At 44.2% G+C, this 12,978-nt stretch overlaps 2 protein-coding genes across 3 annotated transcripts in view; one reads left to right on the forward strand and one right to left on the reverse strand.

Annotated features, from left to right (window-relative positions):
• TSPAN31 (tetraspanin 31) overlaps positions 1-6,301 on the reverse strand; it is an 81,714-nt gene extending 75,413 nt beyond the window's left edge. For both annotated transcript variants that reach the window (XM_030196587.1, XM_030196586.1), the window contains exon 1: positions 6,109-6,301. In XM_030196587.1, the coding sequence (XP_030052447.1) occupies positions 6,109-6,171 (63 nt within the window). In that variant the 5' untranslated portion in view covers positions 6,172-6,301. The remainder of the gene's footprint in view (positions 1-6,108) is intronic.
• LOC115465828 (poly(U)-specific endoribonuclease-D-like) overlaps positions 2,008-12,978 on the forward strand; it is a 77,132-nt gene continuing 66,161 nt past the window's right edge. The window contains exon 1 of the mRNA XM_030196584.1: positions 2,008-2,069. The gene's annotated coding sequence lies outside the window, so the exon portion shown is untranslated. The remainder of the gene's footprint in view (positions 2,070-12,978) is intronic.

Below are 12,978 nucleotides of genomic sequence, written 5' to 3' on the forward strand. Positions count from 1 at the left end.
AAGGTGGGGAACAAGAACATTAAAATCACAATTTAGATTCTCTTGAAATAAAATAAAGAGCACACATGCTATGATCACATGTTTGTGGTCCAGCAATTTCTACCTGTTCTTCTGGACTTAGTAGCTTCATAAGCCTTCAATACTAGTTATGCAGCACTCTCTTTCAACATGTGTAAATAACCCAACTTACAATACCACTCATGATATATTGTAAGCCACACAGCCTGCAAAAATGTGGGATACAAATACAATAAATAAACTACTGTAGAGATTGTCCTTGAAAAGGGGCCAAAGACCTTGTATCCCACTGGAACATGTTCATGCATGCAGGATCCCACCTGTAGCTGTTGCTGCTCCTAGACAGATTCCATCTTGCCCTCTTCCAGAGGACTGCTTTCACCGCTGCTGCTTTTTCAGTGAGAAGCCAAGACCAAAAATGACATCTAGGGCTTATGCAAGACTGTCACTAGGCATTATTACACCTTTCCTAAACTTCTATAGCTACTGTCTATGTTGTACTCATACTTTAGTTGTAGCTATACAACATCTATTTGATGTTTTAATGAAAGACTTCAGGGCCCACTTGAAATTATAGTGGGAACAGTGAAGTACAGGCTTTTGAAGCTTTGAAAATTAAATTGAAGCATCTAAAAAAAATTTCCTGCTTTTTAAGTATCAAATGAACACAGTGTGCGCCTAGAATGCTACTGGAGTATGTGTTACAGATCCTTGAAGAGAGGAAAAGTTCTGCTCACAACATTTTGAGGCCACCAGAATAGCAGAACAAACTCAGAGCTGTACATTATCCACAGAGGGCCAATGCTGAAATCTATTGCAAGCCCAGCCATGCTATTACATGAGTTCTACATGCACATTACCAGCTGAGTAATGCAGAGAGGAGTTAAGAATGGCTGTTATTTGAATGGAAGACATGGGCACACAAATTATAATGAATGGTAATGATAATGTGCAAAGCAGTATACATAAAGTCAATAAACCCAATCCATTCATCATTGTGCTACAATGCACAGAAGGGAACAGTAGCTTCTGACACGCTCGCAGTGTGAAAAATATTTTGCCAGATCTAGGGCAGCACATAAGGATTGGTTGAGAGGATGTCATGCCCTATTATTCTTTTTTCTCCATCCAGGACCTGAAACTTTAAGTCATAGATGGGAGTTAACAGCAATAATGTGTACCCAACAACAGTTATCAGCAGTTGTGCATAAATATTTTACTTTGGTACACCTGATACACTGCCAAAGGCCTGCACACAAGCATCTAGGTGGTTTACAGTAAAATGATATTAAAGGGGGAAAAAAGGATAGGGAGATAGAAATAGATTAGCTTTTAAAGGCTTGTTTGAAGGCCATGAGGGACGATTGAGTCCCGATGTTGAGTGGTAGGCCATTCCACAGTTTAGGACCAAAATACCTGAAAGCAGATGCACGAGAGATATTGAGACAGAGGAGGGATGGTGAGGGGGGGGAGGATCGGCCTTTTCACAAGGCTAATATTGATGCACAGAACAACCTCAGATGTGTGTTGGCAGCTTCTTGTGCACGTGTCCAGTAGGCTCCCTCCAATTAGCCTGCAAGTTTGGCACACATAACTTGCGTAAAAATTATGTTTCTGCATGGCAGTTTTGAGCTCGTGGTAGAAGCCATGTGCTCAGCTGTGCATGCAGCTCTATGTGACTTTCTGCATCAGCCCCAGAAAGAAAACACAAGGATAACCAAAAGCAAACAAACCCATGAAGGCTATTCTTACAGAGTGTGAACAAAGCAAATCTCCATTACAATATTTTCCCAGAAGTTCTCTCTAAAACAAATAGCTTTGTTTTTCATTACTTTTTGATAAAACAGCCTGAGGCTTGCCGAACAGTTTGCTCCTACTTCTGTTTTATAAATTCTGACTGTGCACAGCAAAACATTTTCCAAATTTAAATAGCCACACAATATAAGAAGCAAGGCAAACCATGATCAGCCAATACTCATGCCACTGATGGCAATTCGAGCATAAGCTGAGAGAATCGAAGGAACTATTCTCAAATACAACAATAAATATTTGTGAGTATAAAAAATACAGGTACAGGTTGTTTTTCTCTACTGAAGGTAGCTGAAAGCACTTTGTTTATTGCTTGGGACTCCAATTAGTACAGTATATACTTTGTTAAACTCTCATTTGATGCTTTATTCTTGCAATATTTATTTGGATTTATTAACCGCTTTTATGAAGAGATTCACCCAAGGCGGTGTATAGCAGGTACAGAACATAAATCTTACAATGTTGTTAACAGCATAACAATAGTAAAAAAAACCAAGAATAAACACAAATACAATAGACGAGGCAAACTTGAATAAAGTTGATTGAAACCTAATAGAACTACTGTGAAACTGTATAAAAAATATAAACATTTAGAAGAACTGGAATTCTAATACCAGAGATATAATACGTTAGCATAATACTGATACACTTAATAAGAACATTCAACATAGATATGATGGTAAAGATTTTCTACAATACAGCTAACCATATAGCTGAAGGACCAAGTGAAGATATATGATGGGAACAAGATGTTTTACATCACTATGAACAAACATCTAACTATGACGCCACTTGTAGACAAGAGAAATTTAACTCATGCTGCTGCTTCAAACTAGGAGGAGGGAGCATCAATAACAGAAGCAGAAAACATCCCATAGATCCTTGCAGATCAGACATGCAAACTTGAAACATGATTATACGTTATCATATACACCCCCGCCCCCAATGAGGGTCGAAAAAGAAAGCCTTTAATAAAAAATCTAGTCAAAACTAGTCATTCTTTGCCTGCACCTCAGCAGAAAGTCCCAGCAGGATGTGGACAGGCACAAAACTTCCCCTTACCAAATTTTGTGACAGCTCAGTCATTTATTGCCTCAGATCTTAAAATACTACTACTAAAGTCTATCCCCTTCAGTATTACTATAAATTATCAACAGAAGCTCCCACCATAAGAAAAAATAATTCATCTTAATAGGGTATTGCAATTTTGAGGCCATTCTTGTTACAGCAACAAGAAAACTTTTGGAAGCAAAATTCCCAAAATCATGATGTATTTTTGCAGGGCTCAATTACAGCAGTCACCTACTAATACAGGGAAGACCTGGAGTATATAGGTAATAATCCAAGGACCCCTGCTCACAGTGCCCTCTATCACAGTAGAAATGGTGCTGTTGCAATGCCATTAATGCATATAGAGACAAGGGGGAAAAAAAAACAAGTAAGAAATGCTTCTCTTGTACCTCCCCAAGGGTCTATCCAGCAAGAGGGAACAGTACAGAGAAGACAAGCTTTTCACATTTGCCTCTCCTTCCACTGCTGTACCACAGTACTGACTCTGGCTATATAAGAATGAGAAAATGAAAAAGGCTAAAAGAAGGGGGAAACCTATGTGCAAAGGGAGAGATTAAGAAGATGTTCTTACCACAGCAGTTTGCTTCAGATTTTTCTACCCAATTCAGTAAGGCCTTTAGGGACCCTTTTACTAAAGCACGTTAATGGGATCTGCACAGGCTAAATGAGAGCTTTTTAGCTTTTAAAATGCACTAAGCTTTAGTAAAAGGACCCCTTAGTGTGCAAAAATCCACAGTAAAACCACTGCATTCAAGGATAGCACCATCAACGTGCAAATGCATGCAGACTGATCAAGATTTGTTTTCCCCTTCATGCTGAATCTTTACTATAGTCCTGAACCACAATAAAGATTCTAGCACTGAGCAAGCAAAAGGGTCATCTGAGGGAGGCGTACCACTTCAGTTCAGATAAGCCTGGTAGAAAAGATCCCTGGTGGCCCAAATAGACACCAAAGATACTTCTCATCTCCTACCGCCAACCCAGCTTTTAGTTGGAAGGCAGGAGCAATGCCCACCCTCTCCAGATCTCTAGTTGTATATTAAAGCATACTGCTAGGGTCAGCTGCCAAATAAGGAGACACTATTATCTAGCAAACCCAGACACTGGATGCTTCCCTGGGACCAAGTAAGCACTTAAAGGACAATTCTACTATGTGCCCAGATTTAGGCATCTCTTGCTTGTATAAGTGTCTGAAACACTAGTACTTATGTGCAGAAGGATGCACTTACCCACAAGAGAGCCAGCAGGGAGGGCAGGACTCAGCTCCCAGTTACATGCATAAACGTACAAAATATTGTTAATCAGACACATGCTTATGCATGTAGGCACCTGCATACCAACTCTATGGCTGCTTCAACTGCGAGCATGTAAAGCATTAGGTGTGCTGGTAACAGGTTAAGCTAGTATTCAATAACAGAAGCTTGTATCTTCAGGGTGCCTAAATGGAGGTGACCAGCTACAGAACTGCCATCTTAGCTCTCAGTGGTGCTACAGCTTCAGGGGCTCTCCAATTGAGGGCTTTCCTGTGCCAGGTACCATGGAAAACCCTTCCCCTAGAGACACTTTTGTTCCTGACAGTGTATGAGCCATGCACTGACGAGAATGAACTTCTGTCTGATGCACAAAACAGCAGCATATTACTGTAGTAGTACTTTCTTTTTCTGTCAGTACACATTTACACCACAGTAATTTGCATATCATAGATTTACTGCATCAGGAGTCACTTTTCAGCACCTGTGTTTGGAAACTATGACAAAATTCAGTACAGTTCTGACAGTACAGTTACATCAGCCCCAATGTAGGAAAAAGGGTATCTGATAACAGCGTTGAGCAGAGAAGCCATAGTCCCATACCAGTGATGGAAAGGAGAGAAACATGCCACATAGCACTGTGTTGTAAGACAGAGGATCAAAGTGCAAAGGAACATCAAGGTGTACAAGCAGACCCCAGCAGGCCGATGCTCAAACTAAAACACGGGTGCTAGAGGCGATTAGCGTCTAAGTAGCACCAGCATTAGTGAGCGCAGAATGCTCAAAGGCTCTAGCACGGGAGACAAGCAAGTCAAAGATTAGCGCAAATAGCATGCTAATGTAATCAAATGGATGTTAATGAAATCATCTCCTATTCCCTCCGCTGGGGGGGGGGGGGGGAGAACACTAGCTCGGAGCAAGTGTTAGAAGAGAGGATTTATCATGATTCTTTATTTAAAATCTTCCGGTTTAACTATAAGCGTTCTAACGCTTATATTTCAAGGCGCAGAAAACAGATACCAATGTGCGTTTGGGCTTGCCATGCTCATGCCCACAGTAACTGAGCTTACTGTGAAACTCTTCAGCGCATGCGCCAAACTCGCTCTCCCCTTGCTTTCGCCTTTACAGTGCATATATAATTTCAATATCATTTCCTTTGAGCACTGGTAAAGTAGTTTTCTACGCTGTTCTGAAGTGTGTTTCTGTGCTGTTGGTTTATCCCCGGAGTTCTGAGCATCAGCCTGTTGGAATTTAAAGAAGCTGGAGAAGGGGCATGGAGAAATAAAATCTAGTAGGCAGGTTAATAAAAACATCAACTCATTATATACAGGGTGATGCCACCAACAAATCTGGAGGCTTCCATAGCACCTCTTTGCGGGAAAAGCACATCAATACTTACACCGATTTAGTATACAAGACGATAAACAGAACTAGTCCATCACTTCCTTTGCGCAGGCTGACCTAAAACCTCAAAGTACCTAATTACTTTTCTAGGAAGAACGAGCATACTGTTCGTTTCTAAGAATTCTTATGACAAAACAGCAGCATAAAACCAAGAATTAACCCCTCCTCCCCTTCATAACGCCTGAAAATCATTGACACTGAACTCAGCAAGGGCTCTCCATAAACAGGGGATTAAAAGGACCACCACCAAACCCGCTCCTTCTACGGTCCCGGTCACTAACTTAAACCCTTCTCAAGAACAGGGTTGTTCGGAAAAGCAGTACTGGTAATAAATACAAATAAACGAACAGCGGTGCCGGTTTCAGCACCCGTCAAGATGAACTATGGGCACTGTAGTCCTTTCCCTGCAGATCCGGAGCCACATGCCCTGGAGAACTCAGCAGGAAGGAGACCAGGCCCTGGCTGGGAGGCGGTTTATAGCAGGAGAGAAGGGGTGATGTCCCGGCTGGGCCCGCATTACCGGGCGAGACTATGCCAAGCGGTGCATATAACTCACCATGTACACCACGTTTAAGGCACAAAGTGCGTTCTTCAGGCAAGTGAAGCCGCCGCACCCCATGCTGGAATCACTGTCCAACTTCCCCCACCCACGAGAAACCTAAATAATAAAAAGAAAAAACCAGCAACACCACGATATAACCGCCTCTACACGGGTGGACACTTTTACGCTTCCGGCTCACCCGGGCTCTCTGACGTCATCGCGCTTCCGCCGTTTTGCGACCTGCTTGTTAGTCATCTTATCTAAGATGCCAACTTTTTTTTTTTTTTTTTTAAATCGCATGCGCACTGCTTGCCCGTTGCTAGATGACTGTTCTCCTTGTTGGTAGTCGGCTGTTGACAAGGAGGTTTATCCTCAATCTAACCTCATTGGCTGTTGATAGTGCGCCTGGTCGGTGACGTCAGAGCGCAGGCTGTACGCACGCGCAACCTAAAGACTTTTTCTTATTTTGGGTCTGTGGGAGAGAGCTGTTCAGTTTGTCAAATCGTGTCTCATTTTAGAAAATAACGGAGGAACTAACTATTAAACTGTGTTACGCTAGAGGTCCTTCCAATCCAGTATCCTATTTTGTTTACTATAATGCTAATATACAGTCAGTGCATCCTTGCAGTTACCAGTATCTACCAAGAGATGGCAGGAGTATGGAATAAAAAAACCGGGAAATTTGATATGAAGGGAAAACTGTCCTTATTAACTGCTACCTGGATAACAGAGGCAGGCACTTCTAGACTCAGATTTTTAGCACCACTATCCAAATAGAGGCTGGTCCTGAAAAGCTGGATATAGCTTTAAACACCATGGCCGGAGTCTAAGAGAAACACTCACTGTAGAGTTTGAATTTTGATCCAAAAGAGTTTTATAATTCTGCACCTTAAGTAGCTCCCTTGTATAGCCTGGATTTCACAAAACTAGATGAGCATGTGCACATGTCACAAATACATGTGTATGTTGCAAGATCAGCCCTATGAATGTAGTTTCTGGTGTTAACACACTTAAAGCCCTGAGTGATGCTCCTCTTGTTTAGGTTTGTGAAATGGCTGTTGCCTCTGGGTGTTTTCAATTGGCATCTTTATATGTATGTTACAAAAGGTGCAGTCTTTTGTAAAATACTTGGTGAATGTGCTTAACTGGATGTCCCAATTCCTAACTCAATGCCCTATGAAAAATAGGGTTTAAAGTTAGTCACTACTGTTCTTAGGCAAAGTAATGCATTGAACCATCACAATATAAATACATTTTAAAATTCTCATAAATAGGGCCTGTTTGTGGTTACTTATTCTGTACTGAGTGAGGGTCTGTCTGTGGTCTGTGTTGAGAAAGAGACCAGGTTTTCTATTAGCATGGAACGTCTGTGTAGGATCACTCTGTACTAATCCGTCTTGTTTAGTTTTTTAATAGGTGTATTGATGTTCTTTTGCCCACTGGAATGTTTACAGTGCTGCTGTCATCTACTATGTTATTATCAGGTTTATTTTTGAAAGGGAAGTACGCCCATCTTTCGATATAAATCGGAAGATGGGCGTCCTTCTCCCAGGGTCGCCCAAATCGGCATAATCGAAAGTCGATTTTGGGCATCCCCAACCGCTTTCCGTCACGGGGACGACCAAAGTTCCCGGGGGCGTGTCAGAGGCGTAGCAAAAGCAGGACCTGGGCATGCCTAACACATGGGCGTCCTCGACCCATAATTGAAAAAAGAAGGGCGTCCCTGACGAGCACTTGGACGACTTTACTTGGTCCTTTTTTTGTTACGACCAAGCCACGAAAAGGTGCCCGAACTGACCAGATGACCAACAGAGGGAATCGGGGATGATCTCCCCTTACTCCCCCAGTGGTCACTAACCCCCCTCCCACCCTCAAAAAAATTCTTAAAAATTATTTTTTGCCAGCCTCAAATGTCATACTCAGGTCCATCGCAGCAGTATGCAGGTCCCTGGAGCAGTTTTAGTGGCTGAGTGCACTTCAGACAGACGGACCCAGGTCCATCCCCCTCCTACCTGTTACACTTGTGCTGGTAAATGTGAGCCCTCCAAAACCCACCACAAACCCACTGTACCCACATCTAGGTGCCCCCCTTCACCCATAAGGGCTATGGTAGTGGTGTACAGTTGTGGGTAGTGGGTTTTGGGGGACTCAGCACACACGGTAAGGGAGCTATGCACCTGGGATCAATTTCTGAAGTCTACTGCGGTGCCCCCTAGGGTACCCGGTTGGTGTCCTGGCATGTCAGGGGGACCAGTGCACTACAAATGCTGGCTCCTTCCACGACCAAAGGGCTTGCATTTAATCATTTCTGAGATGGGCGTCCTCAGTTTCCTTTATCGCCAAAAATCAGAAACAACCAAGTCTAAGGATGACCATCTCTAAAGTCGACCTAAATTACCAGATTTGGGCGTCCCCGACCGTATTATCAAAACAAAAGATGGACGTCCGTCTTGTTTCGATAATACAGGTTTCCCCGCCCCTTCACGGGAACGTCCTGCGAGGACGTCCTCAGAGAAACTTGGGCGTCCCTTTCGGTTATGCCCCTCCACGTTACTATTTATTCTGGCCTCCCATAATATCAAAACTGCCACCTCCAGACACCGCTATGTGTGTCCTATCTCATGCTATTCTTTTGGATAGAATTTCGCCACTTTTTATTCAGCACCACTAGTTGCCTATTGCCTCCACATACAATTTAAAACTCTCATTATCACACACAAAATTTTACATTCCAACTCACCCTACACCTTTCCTTTCCTTTCCCTTCTCATCCATTCTTACTGTTCTCCAATAGGCCTTAGCTCCATCAATAATCAACATCTTCAAATACCATTTATCCACCAGGCCCATTATGAATCTACGGCTCTCTCACTCTGGAACTTATTTCCTCAACCTCTTAGATTTTAGTCTCCTACCCTAGATTCAGATCTTCATGAAAATTCTACCTCTCTGAAAAAGCTTTCTGCCTTCAACCAGGCTCTGGTGAGGCCATGAGGGTTTATTAGGCTCTGCCATCTTTCCCCCTCTTCCTTTCCCTTTGTATGTCCCGTCGTAGTCTTCTCTCTACTGGTCTTTTTCCATTCTTCAGATTATTCTGGAAGAAACTGGAGTTCCTTTCCTGTACTGCTTTAATTTTATTGTATACCACCTTGTTTTTATTTAAGGAAAGGCAGTATAGCAAGTAAAGTAACCCATAAACCATAAGATACTGGGCTTGATGGACCTTTGATCTGTCCCAGTATGGCATTTCTTACGTCCTTATCATACCAGCTCAGACTGGGAGTTATCCAGAGCTTACCTGAGAATGTGCAGGTATTTTGCTGGATGCCCCAGGGCACTTGGTGTCATTGGAGAAGTCCCTCATTGTATCCCATATCTTGGCGTCCCTACCGCAGAGTTCTTTGGAACTTATCCAGAGCTTAGCTGAGATTGTGCAGGCATTTTGCTGAATGCCCCAGGGCACTTGGTGTCATTGGAGAAGTCCCTCATTGTATCCCATATCTTGGCGTCCCTACCATGGAAAGCAGCCATGGGTGCATAGCTATGAGTTCATGCCTGAAGGGGTGTAACCAAAGGGGCACACCCTACCCTTTTGAAGCCCCTTCGGAGCCTGAGGAGCACGGAGCTTGGCACTCTGCTCCGCTGTGATGGGGAAGGGAAAAGAAGGTAAAAAGAGAGTTTTGGCCCTGATTGTTGTGAAAAGCCCGCTAGATAAACATCTGACAGCATTATCGATGCCCTCAGCACCCCCCCCCCCCCCAAATCGGCACCTCTTTCTCCCTCTGATGCTTCCCTCTCAGCAGAGGATCAAACCTCAACAACCTGTACCAGCAGGAGATCTAGTTCGCACTCCGGAGCAAGAGAGCGTGATGATTCCCCATGGGTCCTCTGACGGGGAAGGGTCTCCGAGTTTGAAGCAAGGAGTGGTTGGAACTCTGAATGTGAAGGTATCAGTTTCTGTTCCTTTTTCTCTACAAGCTTTAACTGAGCTTCCTCTATTGTCAAGGGATATTTCCCTTAAAGACATTTTTCTTGAAATAACTAAAATGGATAAAAACCTGCAAGATAATTTGAAGGTATGCAGCAAGTTTACAGAGGAAGTTTCTGCAAAATTTTCTGAACAGGATACTGGGATTTCTGTTATTGAGAAAAATCTTGAAAAAGTTGAAACGCAGGTCAATTCATGTCACTCTGCAATTATGGCTTCTACTAAGGATAACCTGTTGATTCACCTTCAGATGGAAGCACTGGAGAATGCTGCAAGGGCAGTCAATTTGCAGCAGCTACATTTTCTTGTGACTCATTATTTGTCTCCTAGAGAATGTTTTAAAGATGTATTTGTCACACTGGTCAGGAAATCTGTCACACTGGTCAGGAAAAGTGAGCCCTTGGGCCGCTACCGATAACCGGCAGCGGCAGGAGAACCACCCAAACAGGCAGCAAGGCAGACCACAGACAGACGGGCACAGGCCGGACTGGAGCAGCTGGACTGGAACAGAAGCAATAAGCAGTAACAGTAGAATAGTCCACGAATCAAGCAGTCTTACTGGCAGGCAGCAAAGCAGAATAAACCAGGAAACAAGCAGAGTCTTGGGTAGGCAGCAAACAGTAGAATAAACCAGGAAACAAGCAGGGTCTTGGGCAGGCAGCAAGCAGTAGAATAAACCAGGAAACAAGCAGGGTCTAGCTGAAACTGAAAGTAGCAAGGCAGCACTGCAACAAACTCTCACAGATGAAAACTCTTCTGAGGACCTCTGTTGCAAAGGTGGTTAATAAAGGCAAAATACCAGGGAGGTCACCAGGTAAGGGTGCTGCTTAGTTCCAAAAATCCCAAGACAGTCTGGAAGGCTGGAAGATCCGGACTGGACCAGAATGATTTCTGGAACATAGGAAACAACAAGCAGATAGTCCATCGCAGCCACTAGGTCTGACCACCAGGTGGCGAAATGAATGAGAGCATGAAACATGGGCACAATCGTGACAGTACTTCCCCCTCAAAGCTCCCCTGGGCTCCACGGGAGGTTTGGGTCTCCAGGGATATCTTAGGTGGAACCTGTTGACAAGTTTAGGTGAATGAACAGGACCTCTAGAACTAGCGGTTGAAAACAGGTCTCTGGATGGAGGACAAGGCTGGATCTTGTACATAGGGCTAGATCTTGCATTTCGCACTGGAACAGAACTACAAGCCATGGACACCTGTGGCTTATTTTTGAGACCACAGGCTCCCCTAGTAACAGGAATGTCCTAAACCCTGTAACCCGGGTTCTGTTTTGCGGGCATAGTATGAGAATAGAAACTGTGTGAAGATTTCTTAGAACCTCCTCTGGAGGGGAGCTTAGTCTTGGAAGTAGTGCAGGCCTCAACCTGAACGTGTTGGGTCTGGGGTAGTATACAAGTGGTGGCTGCGACGAGCGCCAAAGCATTAGAGTCTTGAGACTGTGAGTCACTAATATCAGTCCATGCATCAGCATCTAAGTCCTGCAGCTCGTCGTCCACATTGCAAGCAGTAGGAATGAGGCAATATTCTCTGCAAGACTTGCTCCAGTCCGTGATCTCACCACGTCCCCAATCTAGAGTCGGATTGTGTCTCTGTACCCAAGGTAACCCCAGCACGATGGGTTGTACTACTGTCTGGAGGGCATATAGGGAGATCTCTTCCTTGTGGTCACCAATACACAGCTGCACCGGAACCATTTGTGTGCTTACGTATCCTTGAGTGTTACCATAGACTGAGAGAAGTGGAATGGTCTTAGATAACTTTTGTGTAGGAATGCTAAATTGACGGACCAGGGATTCATTTATAAAATTTCCACCTGCCCCGGAATCCACAAAGACTTCAGTATGCTCCTTCCCTTAGTCTAAATCAAGCACTGCTGGTAATAACACTTGATTACAAACTAAGCCAAAAGATAAGCCTACTAAGGTGCCTGCGGTCAGACTCTGATCCGAGGGTCCAGGCTTATTCGGGCACCGGTCCGCATAATGTCCCATGTTACCGCAATACAGACATAGGTTAAGGGTCCACCGCCTCTGCTTCTCTTGCATCGAGAGTGGAGTATGACCCAATTGCATAGGCTCTACCGGCTCTAAAGGAGGAGTCCCTCTAGGATTAGGATCCTGTGGGGTATTCCAAAAACTCAGTATCTTTGTACCTATCTTTTCTGTAGAGCGCCATTCCCGGTTACTCTCCTGAAAACAAATGTCTATCAGGTTACAAAGTCCAATCAGGTCATCTAGCCTGTTCAGGAGTTCACGTCCGGCTAACTCAACCTTAATCTGGGATGCCAATCCCTGCCAGAAGGTCTCCACCAAGCTCTCGTTGTTCCAAGCCAGTTCAGATGCCAGAGTGCGGAATCTGATGGCATAATCGCCCAGGGTCTGCGTCCCCTGCTTTAATCTCAGGAGCGCAGACGCTGCGGAGATAACCTTCCCAGGTTCTTCAAAAACTCATTTAAACTGTTCCAGGAACCTAGGGAAATCCTGAAGCACCGGGTCATGCGTCTCCCAGAGAGGTGAAGCCCATGCCAAGGCTTGACCGGACAGCAACGAAATGATGTAGGCTACTCGGGTTCTGTCAGAAGGGAAATCTCGGGGCTGAAGTTCAAAAATTATTTCACACTGATTAAGAAAACCTCTACAGTCCTTGGGATTACCGTCATATCTCGGAGGAGCCTGAAGACGAACCCCTGTCGTGACCGGAACCATAGCTGGTACCGAATCTGCAAGCGAAGGTGCTCAAACTTGAGGCGCTCCCGGTGCCGGGCAATTGTCTTGCACATATCTCTGTAGTCACTCCATCTGGAGGAACATTTCTTTGGCGAGTCCTTCCGCACAAGGGCTCAGTTCATTAAAAAGTTTACAGCAATGAGCAATCTGTCTCTGAAA

This window comes from Microcaecilia unicolor, chromosome 3 (assembly GCF_901765095.1).
Source record: "Microcaecilia unicolor chromosome 3, aMicUni1.1, whole genome shotgun sequence".
Taxonomy (NCBI): domain Eukaryota; kingdom Metazoa; phylum Chordata; class Amphibia; order Gymnophiona; family Siphonopidae; genus Microcaecilia; species Microcaecilia unicolor.